The following is a 23,072-nucleotide window of genomic DNA, read 5'->3' as shown; positions in this document are numbered from 1 at the left end:
CTGATAAATACTAACAGTTTGCAGCTCAAATTATGCTAAATTCAGAATATGTCATAAAACAGAATGTTTTTCCTCCTCGCCATAAGATCAACTTATGAACATTGATTGAAACACGAATATATATGAACAAAGCACAGCAAATCATGCGGTTATGCTTGTATCTGAAGATTTCTAAAAAAAATAAAGATGACAATTAATTTGAGTGACATTCTACCTCTACCACAGTTACCAGGAAACACAACATTTTTGAGCAGAAATATACATGATCTTGTAATAAGTTAAAGTTACAACAATAGCTACTAAATTTTGAAGTGTGTCAGCTTCAAAACAAACAAATAAATAAATAAAATACTACATATGTCCATTTAGAATTACAAAAACATATCAGAAAGAGTTCAAAATATTTTCACTGCACTTAAAAAGTAAGTAATTTTAACAATTATAAATCAAAACTAAGCATAGGTTAATTGACAAATATGCGAATAATTGGTATTGACAAACATGGAGCTGAACTCACACAATAACATGAGAAATGTGACAGAATTACAGGTAAAGGAAGAGGTGCATTTAAACCTCTTTATTGCTGTATAAACACACAGAAAAACAAAAACCAATACCATCAAACACTTTAATTTTGGGGCTGCTGATTTATACAATATACAATCCTCTTCACTAAAAAGACTAACTGGTGATAGGACACATTAACAAAGGAACACATACTGTTCTGTGAAACTGTATAATTCTGGAGTGCAGAGGTTAACTCTATGCACAAAATGGGCCCACTGAAGTGAACAGGATAACCATACCTATCTGTGCCATTAAAATTTTCAAAATATCTCCATTTTCAAATAGAATTCCAATAAAGGGTTTTTGTCTTCAGAGAAATCAAGACATTGCAGATACATATTTTTTCATACAGCTCATGGAAGCTGCATATACTTGATTCTTTTGTTATACTTAATGCAGTTATATCAGTGGACAGAAAGAGACACTAAGGCACAAAAAACTGCAGCTAACGTAAGGTAATGAAAAGCTGCAAATGTTACACAGGCTCTTGTACTGAGAGAAAATGCTTAGGCTGCACATGTTATTCTGGTTCAAAAATAGGATATCTGCATTTGGGGGCAGGGAAAGACACTACAGTTTGCCTATACTGCCTGTCACAAAGCAGATGTTTTCAGATTTTTATTTTATGCTTCCCTGTCTTGGGGCAATTCTATTTGTACAGCTATGGCCAGAACAGAGGCAACAGAGAGTTCCTTTTCCACCTAAACATGACAGACACTATGACGAATTATGTATTTAAATTATCTTGGCTGAGGAGCCATGTTGCCATTCCAAATATAAGAGTATTGTCTATAAATAAGAACAAACCTAAGAAGGTTGTTACGTTATCTGTGCTCTTTGCAGTGTTTACCTCCAGGACAAAGTTGGCATGTGTATTATAACCAAGCAGTTCTGCTACTTTTGCCCTTAGTGGAAGCAATTGCTGAAGAATTTTTGTGTTCTCCTAAAAAAGAAAGGAGGCAGGTTTGTAAAGTGAAACCAATAAAACTGTTACTGAATGATTGTATGAAAAATATTTGTAACCATAAGGAACAGCATACATTTACAATGAAACACTTTGAGACATAAATCTAGAATACCATAAGTTTAGCTAGATCTTTGTAATTTTTTTAGTCACAGCACTTAATTGCAAGCAGCTAGATGTCTAGTTTTCTAGTCAATCTGACTCATTACATTCCTTAATATAATTAATCTGTTTCAATTAATCAATAAATATACCATTTCTTCTGAGCGTAACAAACCTTTGACTGTTGCAGAGTTTATTTTCTTTATCAACCATTTAAATGTAAAAGGTAACAGGGACAAAATGCTTATTTGCTTGTTAGCGGTTAAGACAAACTGCAAAGCCATTGTGCTATCTTCAGACCTTGTTTGCAAATTTCCCTCTTTTGCCATTCTGACAATAGCAGTCAGAGAAATACAAAAGCCCCAGGCACTGACCTAGATAAGGTGGAGGATCTCCGAGAGGCTTAAAATGTAATTGTATTAATTTCCATTTCTAGAAAAGCGAGATTTCTCAGGAAAAAAAAAAAAAAAAAACTTTTTTTTTTTTCAGGGTACGTATAATTGACTGGGTTTGAAGATTGTCCCATGGTTATAACAGCATATCCCTTTAATTGTGCTGACTTACAGCATTCAGCTCGTGGTGCCATTTTATCTTATCTTGGGCTCTTCACATTTCCCAGCATTTCAAGTACAAAAGCACAAATCTGCCTTTATTCTCTAATGGTTGGTACAATTGCCTGCCAAATGACACTTCTTCTGTCCTTTCTAGCCTTTTCATTATTTTTATACCTATCTAGGTGCCGATCAGGTATCATCAGTATCAAATGAATTATTTGTGAAGTTATTTCTTTTTTCTATATGGTACATTACCAGCTATTTTTCATGTAACTAAATGAATCTTTTATAAAAATTAGATATTTTTAACATCTAGTTAAAGATGTCCTCAAGATGCTGTGCATTAATTTTACATTTAATCACTTGCATTTCATAATTAAAACACGTGCTCAAATAAACACTGAAGAATCTTTACTTTCTGACGAATAGGAAGTAGTACAGAAGCCACACTCAGCCAGCCTTCTCTGGGAAGAAAGTGCCAGCAAGTAGTTACAGAACACCGTAGGGAAATTTGGCATGTTGCCAAAATCCCACGTCTATTAACAGCACCACTGATATTTTAAGATACATACATAGGCACACAACTTCCTCTTTAGACATCAGAATAAATTGGAGCAAGGAAATATTAGAGATCATACTGGTAAGTTTTCATTTCATAGCGCTAGACAAAATACAGAGCTCAAATCTAACATCTGAATGTCCAGCTCCATTTTTGAACTCTGTCATTACCTTGCAGAAAAGTCAATATATGACGTACCTCTTTGCATCTCGTGTTAAAGGCAGATTCCATTTTTCTCCTGGTTTCTGAAATGCAGCACTTCTTCATAACAGGAAAATAGTGGGGATACTTTAAAGTAACTTTGTATTTGTCTTCCTCTGTCTTCTCTAAACTGTTAACAAAGTCATCAGGAAGGCCTTCTATAGAATACAATTTAATAAACAATGTTTACTAGAATTAACTAGACCCCTCCCTTTTCTGTTACATTATTGTATTTGTTCTGCTGCATCAGAAATACAACACTTCTTTTTGCTAACAATTTTTATATAATATTATTTGCTAATGATTGCTAAGCCAAGCAAAATACTTTTTGAAACACTTTACTGGTGAAGATAAGAGAAATAAATGTAAGGCTACCAGACAAAAATAGAGTAAAATGTAAAAATAATTTTAAAAATGTGTTATTAAAGTACATCTTATGCTATGCTATCCAGAAACTGAATCCCTAAATCCTCTGTCACATGAAAAATGTGACATCAAATATTAGATATTTCTTCACCCAGAGGTTGGTGAGGCACCGGCACAGGCTGTCCAGAGAAGCTGGAGGTGCTCAAGGTCAGGCTGGATTTGGGCTTTGGGCAACCTGGTCTGGTGGGAGGTATCCCTGCCCAGGGCATGGACCTGTTACTGGGAGATCTTTAAGGCCTCTTCCAACACAAACCATTCTGTGATTCTATGACTTCTAGATGAGTTTAAATCACTTAAGTGGCTTAACTTCTTGTATGACAGAAAACTTTTTCAAATAATTTAACTGAAAATAATACCTAGTGGATTTCCTGGTAGCGGAGAACCGAGAAAAGAAGCAGTGATGAGTAATGTTACGGAAAAAACAGTAAGGCAGATATATTAACTTCATGCAAGGCAAAACACTTAAAGAAGCACAAGTCTATGAAGAAATCTTAAACACTTACAAAGAGTAATTTTAAGTTTACTTTGGGGAAGAATTAAAAAAGAAACAGAAAAGACTGGAATACAGCCAGAATTTCATTTGATCATTCAGTGGGCCAAGAAAAGATTGCTCAAGTGAAACTGGAAGGCTGAAGAAATGGAAGGAACATGCATGGTACTCACCAAGCTCTTCCTTAGAAAATACAAGATACGTGTTTTCCTCATTCAGGTTCTTATTAAAGTCTATACACAGCTCGCTCAATTTTTTCTTCATTGTCTTTATTTCCTGTATGGGGTATAAACTTAACTTAGTGGGAAAAAAAATCAATTGACAATTACCACCCCCCATATGAACAGAATTTAATTTTTCTAGTTACCTAGAAAGATATTGTAGACTACTGTAGACTAGTAGAAAACTAGTCTAGATAACTAGAAAACCTTCTGGATTTTTTTTCCTAGATTTTTTTTTTCTCAATTTTTTTTTCTAGATTGCTCTACTGTCTACAGTGAGTACTAGCATTGGCCAAGTAATACTCTGCAGGTAGTATCATACTTCACTCTCCCTCAGGCTCTATTTTACCTTTATTTTGGTCTTGAGCAATCCTGTTGCCAATGAATCCTACGCTGGGTCTGTTGTTCTAACAACATCTCAGATTTCTTTTCAACTCTGAGAGGACTGAGCATGTAAACAAGTTCACTGAGCAGAATGTGCTAACATTCAATTATTTTATTTAATTTGATATTAAGTGTAAAGAAAACCTCTAAAATCACTGAGAATCAAAGGACTAAAAATGGATGCAACTTGTTGAAAAGCAGTTATATGAATGGAGTACAGATATGACAAAAAAGAGAATAGCCACACAAGACAAAAGCATTCCAAATCCTTTTTAAAATGCTGATATTCACCTACCTGAACCATTTTTAATATATTTTAAAGCATGACTCTACCTCTTACAGGTAAATTCACATGAACATAGTAGTCAAAAGTAACAAGAACACAAAACAAATACAAAATTTGGCATCATTAGTCAAGATTTTACTTAAATGTTGCTCAACTATTATCTCCTTATAAAGTATTTTAAAATTCCTTCAGAGGTATTGGTTGCCATTTAAGTAATGCAAATACACACGAAATAATATTCCTACTAACTCTAGAATGTGAATTAAGAATCAATATTTTCAACAAAGAAGGAAGTCTATTCAAGAGTCACAAATCGAAATTGTTACATAACATCAGCTTGGAATTTAAAGTACATTACATCAGCACCTCAAATGCTGACAATTTTACTTCATCATTTTCAGAAGTGACAAGTGCTTTTATATGCTTGAGTAAATCCTCCCTTAATGGGGTCAAGATTCTTTGTGCTCCCTCTAAGTTACCTCAGTTTTTTTAGTCAAAATGCAAAACTCTTGGACTCATTTTACACCAATGGTTGATATTTGAAATTAAAATAGCTGTGTCTTCTCTTCCAGACAGACATCTGGAGTAAAAAAAAAAAAAAAAAAAAAAAAAAAGCTTAAAAGTGGGGATGCATTCCACTTCTATCTACTGAGTACAGTGAGAGTCATTTTGAAAACTTAAAATGATGGAAGTTTAAATAATGGATATGGAACTAAGAACAGTTAAGATCAGAGTGGTGCAGGTCCAAAGACACAAAGTTGTAATATATGCTTAGCACACAGTCATAATTTTACCCCTTTAACAATTTGTCCCCATTACTTTATAAACTAAGAACTATATTTACATTCTGCACTTCTTTAGGAAGATGGAGTCCATTTCTTTTTCCCACTTGAACTGATTTTTCTAGATACCGTTTTGTTTCAGGCTTTACATTCTCAAGATCACAGGTTTGCTGAAATGACAATATAGGATAATTTAATTTATAACACAGTGAGAGAAACATATTAAGCATTAAAGGGTCTGGACAGAGTTCTTTAGAACACCACCACAGAAACAATACAACATCCCTGACTTCAGTGTGAAGGATTTTCCAAAAAGTTACCCTACAGTATTGTCACATTGACATAGCAAGGTTTTAAAACAATTTTCTTTTACTAAATATCTCAGTCAGAAGCAAGAACCAGGGGCGTGTTCTCTGTACACTTTACTTCACCGAAGTAGCAAATTTAGATGCTGTCGTAATAGCAAGCCCTTTTAGTTATTAGTGCCCTGCACTTGAACTCTTTTGTAGAAGTAGCTCTCTTATATATCATTAAATAGAAGAAATCAGTGCCTTATGGTAATATTGAACTTTAAAACTTGGAGGGATTTAAAAATATCAAAAGATTTAATGTATCTAGAGCTCAGGTTATCAAATAGCATAAAATTCAAGCTTTTGGATCTTCCTCTTTCAGAACAAAGCAATCGGTGGCAACAGATAACACAGTAGCTATATGTCAGGTTATGCCATCATGAAGATTCTCAAATGGTCATTTTCTAAATCAGCCAACAAGAGACAGAGCAAGCAAAGAGACAACATACTGCTTATAACAGAACATGAACCAATAATGTGAAGGTCTTCCTGGAAGCTGACAAAGGAATAACTATGTAATTCAGAAAATTGTGATTTTTGTTGCAAATTGTGATTTTATTGTATTATTTTATTTTATATTATAATTTTATCTTCCACTATCTAAAAATGAGCATTTTAACAAGGTATAATTTATAGTACTTGTTAAAAAGAACATATTCTATTTTAAGATGATCTTTAAAGTTGGAAGCTGTTGGAATTAGTTCTGACTTGTTTTAACAACCCTCTTGTCAGCTTACCTACCTACAATTAATTCTTGACTACCATCTCTGAAAAGTAAGGACGTTGAAACATGCAAATTTTATGAAACAGTTACACAACTGTGTGCAAGTGTCAACTAATGATCTGCAAATTACCTCTCTTACTTTACAAGAAAAAATGAGAGAAACCCACTACATCTAGAAGTGTTAATGCTGTGATACTGAGCAGAAAAATATTTGATATTTGAAATAATTAGAATTTTCACATACCGTTTTTCTAAAAGACAACCCATAATTCCAGGTATTCGTTGTTTTGTTTTGTTTGGTTTTTAGAAAAGACTACTGTGATAGAGAAAGCAAGATTTCACCATGGTAGTAGTGAAAAATGCAGGTACTGTTCACTACATTAACATTCATATTGTGCTAACCATGCTGAAGGCTCAGGAATGAAATAATAAGGGGAAAAAAAAATGGAGCAGTCTAATCTCCATGAATAGACACTCCTTTTATTACAGTAATGATTAAAGACAGAGGATTGTGAAAAGTTTCACTGAGTTATCCAGGCCTCGTGAGGGATTTCTCAGCCTCAACATCAGAAATATTTGAAAAATGGAACTGCCACACTACTGAAAATCTCCTGGCCTGAAATCCAACAGTGTTTTAAGGCAGGAAGAAGGAATTCACAAATACTAATTTTAGGGCGTAGCAGACAGTGAACATTGGCTCCTTTTAAAGCTAGGAAAGAGAAATACATTGTATTGGGAAAAAGGAAGTCAAAACTAAATTAGTGTTCTTCATCCTTCTCTTGGTGACTACATCTCTCTCTCCCATATGCTTTACAAGACATCAGTCGTAAATAGCTTCTATTTTAATGATAGTCTTTTTGAAGTTTATTTCCAACACAGACATGATTAAGTCAAGAATAGTTCACATTCAAAAAGACCTGTCAGGTCTATACGCCCTCACAAGCACTACAGAACCAGGTGTGCTCTGCAGCCATCTCTGAACTTCTGTACGGTCAGGATGTTCTCTAAGTCCAATGTTTCTTTAATGAACAACTTCTAATTTTGCTATTTTTCTGCTATTTTTGAATATACTACACATGAAACTTTGGAGTTTTCCAGAAGTATTAAAATGGTCATCACCAATGATTTTATACGCCATCTCATATTTGTTTTGAACAAGCATTCTATCCTATTCCATGAAGAAATTTTCAGGCAGAATAAGAAGCAGAACCAACTTAGATTATTGAGAACAAAAACTGCAGCAGCTGTTTACATCAGGCTGTTTCCTGAGGGTGTGTGGGTGGAGAAGATTGGCAACATTCTTAAGCGTGCCTCTGCTAGCCAACATGTGCAGATGTTAGAAGTAAGAAAATTTAAAAGGATCGTTTCACTACCAAATTCACCTTTATTCCAGGTTTTGGATGCCAAAATTAGTTTTCTAAAGGGTAAGATCCAGGGCATACTTGACAACATAAATTGCAAAAATTTTGCAGAAATGTTTCCATGTACTTGTGGGGAACAGAAAAAGGCTAGATTATTTTCACTTTTTTTTTTTTTTTTTTAAGTTAAACACAAAAAACTCACACATCTTCCACCATCAACACTACTTAAATAAAGTGGAACTTTATTTATGATCATGATGATCATAAATACGATAAATATGATGATCATGATGAATCATAAAGTTTGAAAAAGAACTTATGAAAGTTTGGTCCTTGTTGAAGGGAACAAAAACATCCAGGATATCACTAAGATTTGGCATATTTAGTCATCTGTTAGTAGATTGACTGTAGTATAAATAACATGGGAATGTGAGAGGCCTCATCCTCCTCACTGCATTTTAACCTGGCCCCTGTAGAGGATCATGAAACTGAGTTCACACAAATAATTCAGAACTATTCAATTCAGAACTATTATATCCTCACTGAGGTGATGAAATGCCTGATTTAGCCAAAACGTGTTTACTGGCTTCTTTAAAATGATAACATGATTTCAGCAAAACATTTCTGTTTGTTGAAGTCCCTTTTTTTTCCTCTCCAGGAAATTGACTTTTCAATGAAGAGTTTCTAACAGGAGAGAGTTAGAAGTTTAGCAAAAACCAACAAGAACTTTTTATTGCTATTTGGAAATAGTAAGAGTTGATCAGTCCAGCACTGTTGGCAATTTCACATCTGTTCTACAATGAAAATGTTACTATTTTTACGGTTATTATGGCATTGATATATGCTCTTATCTTAGTGCAGGTCGCATTTCTGGATCATTAACTGAACATTAAACGCGCTCACATGCTGCAGTCAAACCAAGTAGAATCTCAAAAACATTAACTGGAGATTTAAGCAATAATTGTAACTGTTATAAAAGTAAAATATTGCTGCAAAGGAAAACGAAGAAGGAAAGCATCAAATGAAAAATATAAAAAAGATTAATAGAAACTAATGCTAGTTAATAATCATTTTCAGTAGCTACTATCAGAAATATCTGAAAATTTAAATCAGATGGATACACTGGTACTATCCCTAAATGTATCCATGTGTCCTATACTGGTGGGGGATGAGAAAATCACAAAAAATAATAAATATATATCAATCCATGTAATTAATAGTAACTGACTGGGGGTAGGGACCCCAAATCTGAACTTAAGGCACTATCTGTCAGCAGGCCTCATAAGGTCCTCAAAATGGGGCTATGAAATACTGACATATACACTTAAACATCAGTTTACTCAGTTAGAGGAAAACACATGAAAATATGCCTAGAAAACACAGCAAAAGAAAACAATGCTACTGAAAGGCACTTTAATAAGGTGCTGCTAATATTATTTTTGTTCATGGTCTACACTGTAAAAAGCACAAACAATGACTCCAAGAAATAGGGCTCCAAGGTATTAATAAGCCAAGCTTAGCTTTTTGTGATGCTAGTAATACCTTGGAGCCCCAAACTACAAAATAAACAGAACAAATGAAGAATACAAGATACATGGAGATGATCAGTTAGAAGGGAAACAACATAAAATCAAAGGGATAGAAACTAGCTCAACAGTATCTTTTGACTTAGTTTTACTTTGAAGTTTAAGCAACATATAAAGAGGAAGCTACTATGGGGTTGCCAATAATTAGCAGATCAAAAGAGATAACTTCAGAGGTCACTCCCTGTTACATGTTCTCTACAACTTTTATAACTTAAAACTCAATTTTAAAATTCTCAGTAACTCTCAAGCATAGTTTTGGATACAAATTCAAACACAGTATAAATTAACCTAATTATATTGCCTCTTCCTCCCTACTGGGTGATACTTTGGGCAAACCAGCCCATGGGGATTAGCCAACAGAAAACAGTTCCTTTTATTTTTCTTGACGACTTTCTTCCTGTGGATTTAGCTTCCTGAATCAGTGCACTGGAAGTTTAGACAAATCAAAACTGTAGCAATGGAGAGAGAATGAAACACACACCTAAAGATGAGAGGCAAAAGTGGGAGCACCAAGTTATATTGACTCAAGTTTTTATGGTATGGGAACAATTGAAACAAAGAGAGTGATGGGGACCTTCAACAGCATTGTTCACATTAACTTATTTAGATAAAAGTTTTTCACTTTATATAACAGGTTTTCAACTATTTTAGATAAATAGTTTTTCATCTATTTTATCTACATTTCAACAAGTTATACAGACATCACTGTGATTTACCTGCAAATATACGATCTTCTGAAATACATCATCTCTCATGCTCATTTCCACATCAAAATTAGAAAGCTTTTTGTCAGCTTCTGTACTTGCTAAGCGTACCTCTTTGTCCGGTGAGACATGCTGGGGAAAATCCAACATGCTTCTTTCCACTGTTTAAATATAAGGCAACGAACACTTACACAGAAGGCTAGAAACATCACAGATAAAGAACTTCACTCTCTTATGATATTTATAGAAGATACAAGAAAAAAATACCCAAAGCAACCTGACAATCAGATCTGTCTTGAAGCAAATAAAGTGATTACAAATAATGTAAAAATGTATGGGTGAAGGGACAAAACTGCATACCATTACGGCAAATAAACATTTGACAGAAACCATCTATTACCAAAGTCTAATTTTCCTACCTTCATACTTCTACAAAGTCCATTGATGGGTATACTAATATTATATGTGATTTTTGGAAGATGTACCATTTATAAGTGAAGACTGACATTGTTTCATAGTTGGCAAAATGCTTCCATGTTAGTATTTAAAGTGAAAAAATCTGATTCTTCCAAACACGCCAATCTGTCCTGAAGTTATTTTTACATTGGTATGAGAGAATAGTGTAAAATCCCCAATTCTTACATATGTTTAAGGAAGAATAATCTGGTAACCACAAGACATGTTATGTATTCTGAACTTCTAGAGATCATAAGCTAATACAACATTTTATAGAATATTTTTCTGAGATGAAGTAAAACCTTACTTATTAAACAAATATTGCATCTTTTTAATGAATAGAAGCACTAAATAGAAATGAATTGTTATGACTAGCTGAATTAACTTAATTAAAAACTAATTATCCCCCCGCCCCCTTGAAAAAACATGTTTTAGAGTAACAATATCCTATGACAATTTGCTGTAAAGCTTTCTAATTTATTTACTCTGAAATTGTTTATGAAGCCCTGAGATATTCTCAGCTCTTTAGAAACCTTTGGAATGCAAGCATGGCCATATGGCTCTTCTTAAAAACCACTGGAAACTCTTTTTTCCCCCTCATGTTCTTCTGCCAAGGTGGTTCAAAATGATGAACTGAGTTTTAATAGCTTCCAAGTAAAATCTAAGGCCTGCTGTCATATGTGCTTCTTCAGAGCATGAGTTTCAGTTACTGGAGTAAGACTGTTTTTCATGTACCTGTGAAAGGGATACACAGGACTTAAAAATGCAGGTTCCTAATGGCATCCTTGCTGTGGTAATATATCCTTATCATATGCCATGGGGTATTTTACAGGTAAGTCTTGGTAATTTTGCACATATCTTCAATGATTGGCACTGTAAGTTAGATATGACCCACTTTTGCAATGGCATGTAGAGTAGAACGTACATTTTGGAGGATGCAAGTCTCAATGGCTATACTTAGAGGCTAATGGCCACTATTTTCAGAATCTAACAGATTTGCCTTCCAATTTAATTTAAAGCATAGAAATTTATAATGTGGTGAAAAGGCATACAGTAATTGTACCAAATACATTGGTACAATTAAAACTGAATCTGACAGGAAGCTGTTTGGATGAAGATTACTCAGTCTTTCTGCCAGCATTGATTTCAGTCAATGAACTTGATATGCCCAAACAGTAATTCTAAGTGATGTGAAAGCCACAGACTAATATTACAGTGCAATCGTTTGTGCTGTGATCTGCTCTTTTTTGCTAAGTGAAGACTAAGCTCCAAGCCAAGGTGCCTGTTTTCAGCAGTTCTGTTGCTGCAGCAGATTTTTTGAGAGGATTTAAGAGAACCTGACATTTTATTATACAGACTACTTTGGGGAAGCCATGCAGCCACCACATGATCCATCACCTTTTCTCCACTAAGACCGTATCAATCTTTCCATGGCTCTACTTGAATTGCTTGTTTCAGTCAGATTATACAGCCTTTGAGAAAGGCGCTGCTTATCAAGCTTCTATGTAATGCCTATCCCACGGACACCGTACTCTATACTGTTGCACATTGTCCCCTAGTGGTTGTACTCAGTATGAAAAAAAAATACAACTGTGCAGAACTTAACATGCAAAAAATAAAACAGGTAACTGCAGTACTCTGGATTCATCAAAAAGATCAGCAACACAGTTTTTCTAATTCTTATTTTTGTCTCTAGATTAAAGTAGCAGAACTTCATAGCTGATCATGTTACACATTGTAAAGAGATCCTGAAAAATTACTATGGTTGGAGGACCCTTAAGAGATGAGACTTCTACACAATCTACACAAGGAAAGCAGAGATCTGAATTGTAAGCTAGAACTATCTTTCCTCACAGTTTCTTCATGTGCAGATGCAATGCACTATGGAGAGAATCGCAGAAAGTATGCACTAACCTGCATATTCTACTTCTATATCTGCCAAGGCCCGTACAGTATTTTCATGTGTTACTTCCTCAATATCAAGCATCCCAACGCTGTCATATACATGCTTTGTCTTCCTGATTAGTTCTTCAGTTCTTGATCTAATTTGCTCTGGTGAGAGGTCCCATCTCAAAAGGTTTCGGCCTGATGCGATGTATGAAGAAGCCTTGAGCTGGCTAGTGATTTCTGCTCCTAATGTCATTCTCAACACAAGCCGTGGCCCGATGGACCTGAAATGAGAAAAAAGATCTTTACATAGGAAGAGGCCCGTTGAAGATGTAGTTTATAGTAAACATCAGAAAAGCAGTTGACCTTTAATAATCACAGAATGTTTTAATTCAAGCAAGAACAAAGTCCTTTTTAGTGCCATGTAGTTCTTGCCCAGTGGGACCATACAAAGACGTCACCCTTATCATTTAAGTTTAATTTTAGATAAATCAGAGGTTTGTCTTCTACCTTTATCCATCTAGAGGATGAACAAGTGCCATCTAATGTGTTTGTAGACAGAGATAAAACTTTTGGTACAGAAATAATAAAAATATAGAAATATAAAATAGACAGGTTCAGTTACTACTCAATCTTGTAAGAAAAACAGAATTTCAGTTACTGAAACTCTACAGAGAAAATCAGTATTTGCATTTTTGAAATTAGGAATAAAACCCACACAGTGATTTGTAGATTATGTAGATTATGGCAGACCAAGGGCTGCAAATATGCATACAACTAGATCAAAAAAAAAAAAAAATGTATTCACTTAACAATTTTATATTTATATTGGATGTCTACCCCATAATCAGCCATAGGAGGGAAACTTCTAGTTGCTACTCTTTCGAAAATGTATTCTCTTACTTGTCATGGATTTTATATAGATAGCTTCACTTTAATGCAAGAATTTACATACTATTGAGCTGATTATATAAATCAAGTATATTTCAGCTTTAGCTAGAAGAAAAGTTCACATACATAACTCATCATAACTGTGCTGTGCAACTACTGGATGCCTTTTTACTAGTTTTTGTGATAATACTAAAAAGATGTACCTTGGAGCAATGAATCCAAATCAAAGTTAAGAAGATACTGACTTTGAAATACTGACTTCCACACTTGCACCTTCCTAGCCCAAAAAAAGCAACACTCAGCTTTGTTTTATGAAGGAGATATTTAGAGTCAGGCAGCTGACTGAAGTTGGGCTACCAAAAACCCATGGTCAACAACATATTAATCTTTAGAACACAGTAATATCTCAGTTATGTATGAATTATTTGCTGAGAGATATTATAACTTGACAGTAATTAAAAACTTGCATTCGAGGAGTAAAGCGCTGTGGTGTTTAGTGTCACATGAGGATCAGCCTACACCTTCAGAAAAGCAACAAGGAGATTCTAGACCTTTGAGCTACCACGGTCAGCTCTGGCAGGCAGAGACTTTCTGCCTCCACGTTTCATTCACATAATATATATATATATATAGTTACAGTAATAATGATTTTCAACCATAACTAAAGAAATATAAGAACAAACAAAGAGAGTTCACTACTAAAAGGGATGCTTACTTTACACTGTTTTATATGAAATACCTTTTCCTGTTAACACCAGTCCTTGTGCATGAACTCATTTTATTGCAAAACCAGTCTGGTATGTGCGTAAGTGCTCAGATAGGTTTTGGCATACAATACAGGGAGCATACATAAAAGGACAGGCAATTTTAGCCTGAAGGAAAAACAAAGCACAAGAGTGAAGCGCTAACAATCTGAGAGGAACCGCACACAGAGTTTGTATTTGAAGGCAAGACTTTTAATAAAAAGTCTTGTTGGTCTTTAACAGGAATTTTCTAGATATAGCCTAGCCAAAATTATTTTTATACAGGACATAAATGAAAGACAACATTCCTATCTTTATTTTGAGATTTTATTTCCCTTGTTACTACAGTTTCTTCAAATCCTCCCATACCAATGTAGACAAGATGCTTGCTTTTCATTTCTACTGGCATACAGAAGTATCGGTGCCCAGCATATTGACAATTTAACTCTGAAAATGAAGCCTGGATAAAGAATATTCCTTCCATCTCTGCTTTCTCTCTCCAATATGAATTCAGATGTGACATGACTGAATTACTAGCTCCACCACCAGACTACTGCAACTTGGACTCTCATTTAGAAGTTTCTGATAGATCAAACTGCATTCATGAAAGCAAAAGGGCATGTAATAGCATTCTCAGAATGCAATAGTCTCCCATTCCCCCAAAATACTGAATTCTATCCTGAATCTACAAATCCATTAAAAAATAGTACTTAATTAAGTCCGCTTCCCACTGGACTGTGCTATGCCTAGTCTTTCACATATCACTATTGCGGCTCTGGCACAACCTCATAGGCACTGAAGGGGAATCTCTCTAACAGGAGTTTCAAGGCTCTGAACTCTAACTCCACCCCTCCTGCAGAAGATATCAGAAAGAATAAAAAATGTGCCAAGTTAAGGTCAAACTAGAAGTGGAACAGAATCAAAGGAAAACAGTAACTCCAAAAGCATAGAAGTTGACAATTAAGCTAAAGTGCAGATATTCTTCTTTAAAGATAACTTACAGCTGTCTATAATTCATTACCTTCACACAGACATGAAGAAAATGCAGCTCTGCCACTGACCAACAACGTATTATCATAAACAATCATGAAAATAATCACAGCAACAACAGACTACATTTTCAGCTGTCAAAAAAGTATAATTAATAAAGTGGGACAAATGTAATTAATAAAGGGTCCCTAATTGCTGCAGAGCGCTCCTTTTAAGCACCAGAAAAGATTAGACCACCTGATTTTCTCAGTATATTGGCTAGCTGCATTAAGGAATACACATAAAAAATTGATAGCTTCATAAGTGATTGCCATGCATGCCATCAAGTGATTGACTGCATCCGTTAGACAGCTAAACATGGAACAAAAGCAGCCTTGTTTTGCAATGCTGACACCTTGTCTTCTCCTGCTGATACAATGAACACGTCATTCATATAGATTAACAAAGCCAGCACAAACTCAGAAGGACCTGCAAGTCTTTCCATCTGACCAAGTGAATGGAAGCTTTCAAAAACAGTAACATAACATTTCAAGAAAAAACAATCAGGACATGCAACCATGCAACCATAACATGAAACTTCAAATAAACATGTAAAAATACCTGCTGTTACCTTCCTACTAGTTGATCAGACTCACATGAGATTAATGAAAAACAACATGAAACTAAAGTATACACACAGATGAAAACTCAGTCTTGCTATGTCTTTCAGTGGATTAGTAATTCATACTCTTTATCTACATAAAATTGTAAACCAATTCAAATATATAATAAACTTCAAATATATAATAAAAGTGATTGTTTTATGTGTTCATGAAAAGAAATGTCAGATGCAAAATTAACAATTAAATAGACTATAAAAAGAAAAAGAAATGAGAGTATAGCTAAAATAATGAATGTTTAAAATGATTTGCAACTATATTTGTCATATTATTAGAGAGAAAATATTACTGTAAATTGTACCACTGAGGAAAATTTTAACTTCCCAGATATAGCCTGGAAAATAAATTAAATAAATTATATTAATTATGGTAGGCACCAGAAGCAATAGCAAAGAGCATTTTTCAAAATGTAAATGAACCAACATGCTGCAATTATTATATAAGGCTTGTGTTTTGGTTAATGGCAGCAACATTACAGAAAAACCAGCCATTCCTTGGACTGAGCAATCAGAAAATGATTCAGTTTAAATTAGACAGAAGAATAAACAAATGTAGGTCCATAAATAAGGTTACATGTATTCTGGGTAAACTGTTACTAGAGCCTGAAGTGGCCAGTTCAAACCGTTACAGTCATTACACTGAACTTTCTGCAGTGGGAATGTAGGACTGTTGACATCCCTGGGATAGGGATAAGTTCTGTGTTCAGCAGCAGGGTGGGCTTTAGACATTCCTCTTCCTTCCTATTCCTCCCCCTGCCCGTTTACACCTTTGTGCACCCCTTCCTTCACATTCCTCCCCATTTACGCTTGTGTGCATCCCTACATCTCTGATGGCAGAGTAACTACTGGTAGAATCATACCTCAAAGAGTTATGGTAGCATACAGGTGAAGAATGAATCACTGAACAGTTTGTGTTGGAAGGGGCCTTAAAGATCTCCCAGTTCCAACCCCCTGCCATGGGCAGGGGCACCTCCCACCAGAGCAGGTTGCCCAAAGCCTCATCCAGCCTGGCCTTGAACACCTCCAGGGATGGGGCATCCACAGCTTCTCTGGGCAACCTGTGCCAGGGCCTCACCACCCTCTGAGTGAGGAGCTTATTCCTAATACCTAATCTAAATCTACCCTCTTTTTCTCTCTCCAGCTTTCCTGTAGATCCCCTAAGTACTGTAGGTCCCCTAGGTCCTGTAGGTCCTTTAGGTACTGGAAGGTAAGGTATCCCTAAAGCCTTCTCTTCTCCAGCCTGAACAACCCCAACTCCCTCAGCCTGTCCTCATAGGACAGGTGCTCCAGCCCCCTCATCATCTTTGTGGCCTCTCCTCTGGACCCACTCCAACAGCTCCATGTCCTTCTCACGTTTGGGGCCCCAGAGCTGAACACAGGGCTCCAGGTGGGGTCTCACAAGAGCAGAGCAGAGGGGCAGAATCACCTCCCTTGCCCTGCTAGCCACTCTGCTTTTGGTGCAGCCCAAGACATGGCTGCCTTTGTGGGCTGCAAGCATGCACTGCCAGCTCCTGTCAAGCTTCTCAGCTACCAGTATTCCCAAGTCCCTCAGGGCTGCCCTCGAATCCCTCATTGCCCAGCCTGTACTGGTGTTTAGGACTACCCTGACAGAGGTTGAATCTCATGAGGTTTGCAAAGGCCCTTCTCAGGCCTGCCCAGGTCCCTACAGATGGCATCCCTTCCCTCCAGCAGGTCCACCGCACCACACACCTTGGTGTCTTCTGGAAACGGACCAAAAAATGGAATGGGGTGGGGCGTTTCAGCTCACCACTTCCATCACGTATTTGATGTGTGACTTCAAAACAGTTGTGCTGGCTTAAGGATCAAAGGAGTGCCAACAGCCAGCTAAGCCTTCACTACTGCTAGAGGATACATGTGAAATGTATGTGTTATTCCTGAGGTCTTGAGATGATTGCTGTTATTAATGATAATTTCTACCAAAAGCTGTACAAGTTGAGTAATAACTTAGTAGTTATTATTAGTAGACGTTGCTTAGTAGTGACTTCTCAAACAGGATTTTAAAAACTAAAACAGACCTCCTAAGTTACAGACCACAATCATTGCTATTTTTGCTAGAATGCCAGGTAATTTATTTTGCCAACAAACCTACAATTTGATTACTTGCTGCCTCTGGAAAATATAACTATGATTTGATTTTACCAAGGAATAGGACCTTTATAATATAAATACCCTATTGCATTAGAGTATTGTGTTACTCTATTACTGTATTGTAATACAGTAATTACAGTAATATAGTGGCCAATGTAAGTGATGCAAAGACAATCAATGCAATTAAACTTACAGGTTGATTTTAAACTTGTACAGCAAATACTTTAAACATAATAAACATTTATGTCAGACTGTTTTTGTTTAAAAACAATTTTCCACATCTGGAACATGCCAAACAACCCTTTGTAATAAAGCACTATTGTAACAAAATAAAAAGCCACAGTCTATGAAGCAGAATCAGCAAATGTTAGCATCAGCTTTAGAAAATACAAATAGAAAAATCTGCAACCTTGGTCACAAGGTGTTCCTACTACTGATGATCACTTTAAAATATACTCAAGATTTAAGTCTTCTGCCTCATTTATCTCCAACTAAGTATGGATAGCTATGATTCTATCCAAGACTCTTAAATGATAGTTTTCATATCAATCTTTACCTAAATAGTATTAGTTACAATGATGAATGAGATCTTATAAACTAATAAAATATATTTTAAAGTGTATTTCTGGGAAACATGTATACAGACAGGTTTATTGTACATGCCCGTAGATCTGACAGTTCCATATAGCCATGTAAATATAAGAGTATATCAGCTTTGTGTAGGATGGAAAACTACATCCTCTGCTGGTGAAAGGTCTGGAATAACAGCTGCAGGGATAAAGGTAAAACCAAGACAGAAGATTTAAAAAAATAATAATAATAAAAGAAAAAGAAGAAGAAAAAAGACAGGCATTAAGATGAATTAGCACTGAATATATACTCCTAAAGGTTTGTACATATCAACTTGAAACAAACTGGGATATTACACTTTCTGTGCACTTCCATAAGTAGAAAAGATGGTTCCCATCTTCATAAAATTATCAAAATGTGAAGGTTTCTTACACACTAAACCACCAAATAAAATGCCATCTTCTAGTTTTTGAATATTGTAAGGGAAAACAAATACAAACGTGTTTTTCTTACTGCACCTTATGTACACTTTGGGGGGTATTCCCAAGAATACAAATAAGAGAAGCTTTGGTAATCACAATAAATAAACTTATTTTTCACTTAGTAATTTACTGCATCAAGCTTTGTAAAAGCTCTTAATTTAGAAATGAGAACAGCAACAGGACGGTTCTTTCTTTTGAAACAGCAGCTCTTAGTTAAACTCCTCCGTATCTTACAGACTGCAGGAGAACCAGCACCGCATGCTGGAAGCCAGCGTTGCGGATGCGAAGGCCGTGTCTGTCAGGAACAGCAGACAGCTCTCCGACGGCCTCACTCGGTGCTTTATCCCCGCCTAGCGGTCACGTTTAAATTAAAAAAAAAAAAAAAAAAAAGTTCTAAGGCAATACAAAAACTGACAGTTTGCCGCAGGAGCAATTATTTAATACTTGAATAATATGCCATATGCTGGCATTTCCCTGAGAGTGTTACCAAACATATATACACAATAACAGACAGTCATGGTTTAAGTAAACCATTACAACAGCTAAGGCTCTTACTCAGTAGAACATAAGGCTTTCTTACTTCCTTTAAGTTAAGACCTGTATAATTAAAAAATAACTTTTCAGAAAAAAAACTACAGTGAGTATTCAGCAACAGCAAATATAGTAGAGGATGGTACTTGGCCTCTGTTCTCTGCATGGATTTTAAGTCAGAAATTTTATAGACTAAAATCTTTGTACTATTTAGACAGTCTATATTCTTGATTGAATTCTAAATACATCTCCACACTGTTTCAGTTTTGACTCATAGCTTCAGACTATAAGTAATTTTTTATTTCAGAGTAAAGAAAGGACTAAAATCAAGGAAAGTCAGTCGAGCACTGAGTAAACCATGGCAGAAAAAGGGAAAGGAAGAAAAAGGGATAGGAAGAAAAAGGCAAAGGAAGAAAAAAAGTCCAAGACAGAACAAGAGTTGTATCAACTCAAAGCTGATTGAGCTAATTGGAGGGGAAGATGTGGGGGTACATTATTTAAGTTGGCAAAAGGAATGAGACCACAACCCCAGAATTTAAGTCAGCACTTTTTTCCTGCTGGACAAACACATTTGAAATCATTATTACAAGTGTCTGGAGCAGTGAATACATGCCTTGAATTCTTGGGCCCTTTTCCTTAGAAAAGTACTTGGCTTTGTGTCACGACAGAGTTCGGCACAGTCAGAACTCAGTATGGCAAGATGACAGTTTGCTTAGTATTGCTAAATTTTGAGTTCCATAACTGTTATGAGAAACTTTTTTTTTCTTAAGCTATGTTTGATGGAATAGAAGAAGATTTAGGACTTTTTAATGCTAAATAATTCATTTTGTCACTAAATCTTTCAGGAAATGAAAGATTCTTCGCATCTCAGATCACTGTAAGCTGTGTGTTGATTACAATTCTATAATAGATACACTTTTAGCTCTTAAGATTAATCTAAGTTATAAAGCTGCAAGTTACATGATCATTTTAAAACCTTTATCGATCAATACATTTCTCTCAGTTCTACTTTTATAATCTTAATATCTGGCAGCAAATGTGTTTACTGGTTTCTCTGGTAGAATTAACATCAACAATAGTAAAGTAATTGAAAAATGAACTCTTAGCTAATTAAAAATGCAGACCATAAGCAGGAATTCATAGAGGTGCATACCATGTGTGTCACAAATCCCTAGGCAGTCTTACTGTACTTGCATCCTCTATCCCTGTCCCCTCAACAGTCTTTAAACAAAAGCAATTTGGAAACTGCTCTGACTGACTTTTGTAAGACGTCATTTCCATGCAGTAGTCTGGAGCGGACCATGCAGAAGGTCAGGGTTTCTGCAGACTGCCTGATCTCCCCAGTCGCAGCATTCTGGTACCCATCATCGTTAAAGTCTTACTAGGACTGCTAAACTGGGCTACAAATCCAGTCTGTGAACTGAACCCATATGGTGTCACTGCAAACCTCCATCACTGCACACTTCGGTTGGAGCTGAGAGACTTTTCAACACGTACATGCAGACTGCAAGTGAACTACTGAAGTTACACTGAATGTGATGCAGGAGGCACTCATCAAGAGTTAAATTGATGATCCTTGTGGGTTCCTTCCAGCTCAGGATATGAGTCATGATTCTATGATCAGGGTTATCTTCTTGCTTGGTTCTACCGTCAGGTGAACCGTACAAAACACAATGGAAAAAAAATCCAGCTCTCTCTGGTACTGCCGCGAAGCATCTAACAGAGGTCTATCATACCTGCTACGTAAACAGCAAACACGCTATCCAGTGCAAACAACACACACTGTTACAAGGACAGTTCAGTGCTTGAACAAAATCATACAAAGCATTAAAAACTGTTTGTTGATTCCAACTGAAAAACAAGTGGTACTCAGAAAAAAAAAAAAGTATTAAGGAGGGTTTGTAAACATAAAAGCTAAATACATTTAAAGTGTACTGCATCCTTTTCTACAGAAGGAACTCATGACAATCTGTTGGAATTCTTTCAAGGATTCAAAATAAACAGAGATCAGTCTACACAGCTAGTGTAGTCTGGCTTTCAAAGACTAATGAAGAGATTAGCAAAGTTACATTTACTCATGACAATACACATGAAATGTCAGGAGTGAGCAAAAGTGGAAGAGAGAACAGAACACAAAGATTTATTATACCACTCTGTAACATGTGAAGCACAAAGACACTATGTGCAGTTCTGCTCATCCCAACAGCTATAAACTTTCTCATCTTCTGTTCTCCCACCAAATCTTTTCCTCTTCTACCAAGTCATGATGAGTCAATACTGATCAGCTGCAGTGACAAATTAATTCCATCCAAAGAATAACTAACTAGATGGGGATTCTTCAGCCTGGACGAAAATGAACAAACAGAGGAAGTATTTAAGAAATTTATACAATCATGAAGAGCATGGAGAGAATGAACTGTGATTAATTTTCCCCCTATTACTTCTGACACAACTCAGAAAAAGATCAAACAGTCTTAGGAAGCTTGTTCAATGTAAAAACGCACTAGTAGATTAATTTTTGTACAAAATCTTAAGGCAAATGCTTTTTGTGTAGGGAAGTCCCCAGGACCTAGACTACGACAAGGCACAGGACTGTTCTGAAAAGTTACTGCTCCATGTTTGCGTGTCTTACGTGCTTTCCTAGGCATCCTGATCCTGACTTCTGTAGGAAAGAGGACAGATTTATGAAATAATCCAAACCATTGAAAAGAAATTTTTCCAAGCCAGGCTTTTCACAGAATCACACAATATCCCAAATTGGAAAGGACCCACAAGGATCATCAAGTCCAACTCCTGGCTCCACACAGGACCACCCAAATATCAGACCAGCTGTTTGAGAGCGTTGTCCAAATGCTTCTGGAACTCTGTCAGGCTCGGTGCCGTGACCACTGCCCTTGGGAGCCTGTCCCAATGACTGACCACCCTCTGGGTGAAGAACGTTTTCCTCACACCCAGCCTGATTCTTCCCTGTCCCTGCCCCATGCTGTTCCCTCAGGTCCTTCTGGCATTCTAAAGAGAATGTCAGAACAGTTATTTCCTCAAAAGATGTTAATTTCATTGCTTTTTTTAGTGTGTTCCAACCAGTGCCCTACAGGACAAATTCAGACCACAAAATACTTATGAGGCTGACATCTTTGACTCAGTAGGTCCAGGGAACATTTTGCTCTGCAAATTCTGCTGAGCAGCCAAATTGTTTCTCTAAAGCCTGCTGCGGTTAGAAAGGTGGCGGCTGTTGCTTTTGTCCACAGGAGACAAGTGCTGCTGGGGTACACAGATAAGGTTGTGCAGTCTGTGGAGCACAGGGAAAGTGCAAGATGTCCTGTGCTTCATGTCTGGTCCTTGCCATCGCTGGTGTTGGACCTGACAGTTCAAGGAAAGCACACACACAGTGAGGCAATAAGTATGCTATAGGAAAGTGACTACAAAAGGTCTCCCAGTTCTATGACCTCCATTCCCATTCCCTGCTCCTCCTCCTGCCACTTCCCACCAACCCT

At 36.3% G+C, this 23,072-nt stretch overlaps 1 protein-coding gene and 1 long non-coding RNA gene across 4 annotated transcripts in view; one reads left to right on the top strand and one right to left on the bottom strand.

The window, feature by feature from the left end:
* Positions 1-23,072, bottom strand: part of NLN (neurolysin) — a 36,130-nt gene that overhangs the window by 11,442 nt on the left and 1,616 nt on the right. For all 3 annotated transcript variants that reach the window (XM_035310735.1, XM_035310736.1, XM_035310737.1), the window contains 6 exons: positions 12,632-12,888; positions 10,274-10,422; positions 5,599-5,706; positions 4,037-4,139; positions 2,945-3,105; positions 1,375-1,510 (listed from right to left, as the gene is read on the bottom strand). In XM_035310735.1, the coding sequence (XP_035166626.1) occupies positions 1,375-1,510; positions 2,945-3,105; positions 4,037-4,139; positions 5,599-5,706; positions 10,274-10,422; positions 12,632-12,888 (914 nt within the window). The remainder of the gene's footprint in view (positions 1-1,374; positions 1,511-2,944; positions 3,106-4,036; positions 4,140-5,598; positions 5,707-10,273; positions 10,423-12,631; positions 12,889-23,072) is intronic.
* Positions 138-22,572, top strand: LOC118156582. The gene is made up of 3 exons (XR_004746321.1): positions 138-148; positions 14,289-14,292; positions 22,417-22,572. It is a non-coding gene; the product is annotated as an uncharacterized LOC118156582 (long non-coding RNA).

This window comes from Oxyura jamaicensis, chromosome Z, assembly GCF_011077185.1.
Source record: "Oxyura jamaicensis isolate SHBP4307 breed ruddy duck chromosome Z, BPBGC_Ojam_1.0, whole genome shotgun sequence".
Taxonomy (NCBI): Eukaryota; Metazoa; Chordata; class Aves; order Anseriformes; family Anatidae; genus Oxyura; species Oxyura jamaicensis.
Note: the sequence above shows the minus strand (reverse complement) of the source record. Positions and strands in the feature narration are given on the sequence as shown.